At 66.0% G+C, this 4,105-nt stretch overlaps 1 protein-coding gene across 1 annotated transcript; it reads left to right on the forward strand.

Annotated features, from left to right (window-relative positions):
- Window positions 1-481: 481 nt before the first annotated feature.
- NTN3 (netrin 3) lies at window positions 482-3,583 on the forward strand. The gene is made up of 6 exons (XM_053557205.1): window positions 482-1,641; window positions 1,713-1,901; window positions 2,002-2,151; window positions 2,260-2,310; window positions 2,420-2,494; window positions 2,736-3,583. The coding sequence occupies exons 1-6, from the start codon at window positions 729-731 to the stop codon at window positions 3,083-3,085; spliced, it is 1,728 nt and encodes a 575-aa protein (XP_053413180.1). The 5' UTR covers window positions 482-728; the 3' UTR covers window positions 3,086-3,583.
- Window positions 3,584-4,105: the final 522 nt, after the last annotated feature.

Genomic DNA, 4,105 nt, shown 5'->3' on the forward strand with positions numbered 1-4,105 from the left:
CCACCTGATGGGCCTGAGGGAGGAGGTAGCCCAGATCCCCCTCCAGCATGTGGCACAGCCCCAGGAGCAGTCCAGGCCTGGCTGTGGGCTGGGGACCCTGCTGGGTGGTCCCCCACAGGCTGTGGGACTGAGATGCCCCTTCCAGACCCCTCCCGCCCTCGCATTCCTGGCTCCCTGGCCCCTCCCCCAGCTCCCAGCCCCCTCCCCCACTGGCCCAGCCTATGTCTGAATCTGCTTCTGATTCCAGCTCTGCAGACGAGGCCCCCTCCCCTCTCCTCCCTTCTCTCCTTCCCGGCTGAGCAGCCCCGCCCCCGGCTGGGCCCAGGCTTGCGCCTGCTGCGCCCCCCACCCCCTCCTGGTATATAGCACGTCTGCCCTCGCTACAGCCGGGAGGCGGCGGCGGCCCCGGCACCCCTGGCCCCGCCCGCTTACAGCCCTTCCCGGGAGGCCGGGATACCTGCTCCGCCCGGCCCTCGGTGGGTGAGTGCGAGCCACGGCGGGCAGCGGGTGGGGCCTCCGCAGGGCAGAGGCACTGGGGAGTGGGGCGACGCCTGTCAACGCTCCAGGCCCAACGGGAGGACGCGCCAACATCCCGCTGCTGCACTCGGCCCCGGGGCAAGCCGCCGCTGCTCCCACCTTTGGGCTGCCACTGCAGAGAGCAGGCGGAGCCTAGAACCGAGCTCTTCCTCCCCGAGGGCAGCATCTTGGCCCCCCACCCCACCCCCACAATGCACTGCTGGCCCTGGGGGCTGCTGCTGACCGCAGGCGTACTGTCCGCTGCACTGAGCGTCCGCCAGCCTGCGCCCTCTGACCCTTGCCATGATGAGGGGGGAGCACCTCGGAGCTGCGTGCCAGGCCTGGTGAACGCGGCCCTGGGCCGCCAGGTGCTGGCGTCCAGCACGTGCGGGAGGCCAGCTACTGGGGCCTGTGATGCCTCCGACCCCCGGCGGGCACACCCTGCCGCACTTCTGACCTCTGCAGAAGGCACAGCAAGCCCTCTGTGTTGGCGCTCAGACTTGCTGCCTCATGCTCCCCTCAATGTGACCCTCACAGTGGCTCTTGGCAAGGCTTTTGAGCTGGTCTTCCTGAGTCTGCGCTTCTGCTCAGCTCCCCCAGCTTCTGTGGCCCTGCTCAAGTCACAGGACCATGGCCACAGCTGGGCTCCACTTGGCTTCTTCTCCTCCCACTGTGCCTTGGATTATGGCCGCCTGCCTGCTCCTGCCCATGGCCCAGCTGGCCCAGGGCCTGAGGCCCTGTGCTTCCCTGCACCCCAAGCCCAGCCTGATGGTGGTGGCCTTCTGGCCTTCAGCGTGCAGGATGGCAGCCCAGCAGGCCTGGATCTGGACAGCAGCCCGGTGCTTCAGGACTGGGTGACTGCCACAGACATCCGTGTCGTGCTCACACGGCCTGCCACTCTAACAGACACCACAGTCTCATACTCTTATTCAGCAACAGAGCTCCAGGTGGGCGGTCGCTGCAAGTGTAATGGGCATGCCTCACGGTGCCTGCTGGATACCCAAGGCCATCTGATCTGCGACTGCCAGCATGGCACTGAGGGCCCTGACTGCGGCCGCTGCAAGCCCTTCTACTGTGATAGGCCGTGGCAGCGGGCCACAGCCCGGGAATCCCACGCCTGCCTTGGTGAGGCCTTGGAGGGTGGCCTGGGGATATTGGACCTGGCCAGCCTGCCCCTGACCCATCCCTCCCTGCAGCTTGCTCCTGTAACAGCCATGCCCGTCGCTGCCGCTTCAACATGGAGTTGTACCGACTGTCTGGCCGCCGCAGTGGGGGAGTCTGCCTCAACTGCCGGCACAACACTGCTGGCCGCCACTGCCACTACTGCCGGGAAGGCTTCTATCGAGACCCTGGCCATGCCCTGAGTGACCGTCGTGCTTGCAGGGGTAAGCCTGCCTCCAGCCACTTGCATGCTCTCATTCCCTGGTTTCCTAGAGCCCCAGATAGGGAGGGTTCTGATCAGGCCCTTCTCACCTCTGCCTTCAGCTTGCGACTGTCACCCCGTGGGTGCTGCTGGCAAAACCTGCAACCAGACCACAGGGCAGTGTCCCTGCAAGGACGGGGTCACTGGCCTCACCTGCAACCGCTGTGCCCCTGGCTTCCAGCAGAGCCGCTCACCAGTGGCACCTTGTGTTAGTGAGTGACCCTGCCCTGCCTCAGCAACCCCAGCTCCCTGTCTGTCCCAGGAGTCCTGCAGACTCCCCTGCCCCTCCATGGCTGGCCATTCTCCCACCCTCTCCACAGAGACGCCCATCCCTGGACCCACTGAGGAGAGCAGTCCTGTGGAGCCCCAGGGTAAGTGGACAGGCAACAGGGCTCCAGAGTCTGGTTGGACCAAGGGGCAGGTGCTATAGATTGGGGGTGTCAGTGGGATTTTGTGTCAGCCTCCCACCCACCTCCCCAGACTGTGACTCGCACTGCAGACCTCCCCGCGGCAGCTACCGTATCAGCCTAAAGAAGTTCTGCAGAAAGGACTATGGTATGTTCTAGGGCTTCTTTGCTTTGACCTTCTCCCCTTCCTCCTCCCTTTTTGCCCCTCCTCTGCCAACTTCCCCTTAGAAAATTTTGACCCTCGCTCCCCAAGGCCCGTCCCCATCTCTCAGGTACCCCACTGTTGCCGGCCCTTCCGGGTGTCCTCCCCGCACGTGGGGGACGCCCTGTGCCCGTCCCCTTCTGGCCCTGCCCTCCTGCCACCTCGTGCCCTCTCACCCTCCCCACAGCGGTGCAGGTGGTGGTGGGAGCACGTGGCGAGGCACGCGGCGCGTGGACGCGCTTCCCGGTGGCTGTGCTGGCTGTGTTCCGGAGCGGCGAGGAGCGCGCGCGGCGAGGGAGCAGCGCGCTGTGGGTGCCAACCCAGGATGCGACCTGCGGCTGTCCACATTTATTACCCGGCCGCCGCTACCTGTTGCTGGGGGACGGACCGGGAGCTGCTGTCGGGGGCTCAGGTGGCCGGGGGCCTGGGCTCAGCGCATCCCGCGGAAGCCTTGTGCTGCCCTGGAGGGACGCGTGGACGCGACGCCTGCGTAGGTTGCAGCGGCGGGACCGGCAGGGACGTTGCAGAGCGGCCTGAGCCCGCGGGCGGGGCGGGGAAATGGGTGGGACGCTGCGCCCACAACCAGGCGCACGTTCCTCCGGTGCCTTCCCTTGCAGAGAATCTTTCGTCGCTTCACGCCTGCAGCTATCTGGGCCTCTCTCCTGTCCCCGCCGACACCTCCCTCAGTGCCTCACGCCTGCGTCCCCGGGGGTGGGGGACCCCGGGGGTGTAACCGACACTGCAACAACTGTCCCCAACATGGAAGTGCTGAATAACCCCAGAGAGCTGCTTGGAGGCTTCTTAGGAAGCTGTCATCCCCAGGGCTCCTCTGTCTTCCCATCCTCACGCTGCCTGTCCTCTCCAAGGGCCACTGTGATACCTCCAGGTTGTGAACGCCCTTATGATGCCAGGACCTCTGGGGTCAGAAACCATCCTAAGGGCCACTATGATTCATACCCTGCCCTCCGACGCAGTGATCCACCCGCGAGCGCTCTGACTTCCCCAAAAGGCACGGTGGCCCCCATAGACGCGGTGGACCGACCCCCATGGGGCTCGGGAACCAAGTCTACTGCCCGGACAGTGACTTTCCCACCTCCTGCCAGGATCGGCAGAGGGCGCTATCGCTCCTCTCCACAAGGACGGCCGCCCTTGTCCATCTTAGTGCGGTCTCTGGCCCCTACGTCAGTCACGGCCTTTGTCTCTGCGGTTGGATGTCCGTGTCCCTTTCTCTGGTCTCCGTCTGGCTGTCTCTTTCCTTGGCGTGTCTGAGCCTTACGCTCCCCTGCGCCCTTAATCCGCCGGCTCAGAACTGGATGTTGTGCCCATGAGAGCCTAGATTCACGCGTGACCCGGCGGGCAGCTGTCCGAGCTCCTGCTGCCCGCAGCGCCCCCACCCCACCTCATGCTTGGTTTGACTCCGGGTACCTCTCACAAGCCCCCGGCCCTCTACTGGTGTATGCAGCCGCCACCGGCGTCAGCGCGCATGCCCAGAACCAGGCTGGGCCGCGACCCGCGAGCGCTCCGGGGTGGGCCGCGGGCGGCGCGTGCTCGGCGAGG

This window comes from Nycticebus coucang, chromosome 12 (assembly GCF_027406575.1).
Source record: "Nycticebus coucang isolate mNycCou1 chromosome 12, mNycCou1.pri, whole genome shotgun sequence".
NCBI classification, from domain to species: Eukaryota; Metazoa; Chordata; class Mammalia; order Primates; family Lorisidae; genus Nycticebus; species Nycticebus coucang.

Excerpts from the sequence above, each read along its gene's own strand:
- NTN3 (XM_053557205.1), top strand. The coding sequence starts at position 729 with ATGCACTGCTGGCCCTGGGGGCTGCTGCTGACCGCAGGCGTACTGTCC. Across the intron at positions 1,902-2,001 it reads TGACCGTCGTGCTTGCAGGG|CTTGCGACTGTCACCCCGTG; the intron begins GTAAGCCTGCCT and ends CTCTGCCTTCAG. Across the intron at positions 2,152-2,259 it reads ACCAGTGGCACCTTGTGTTA|AGACGCCCATCCCTGGACCC; the intron begins GTGAGTGACCCT and ends CCCTCTCCACAG.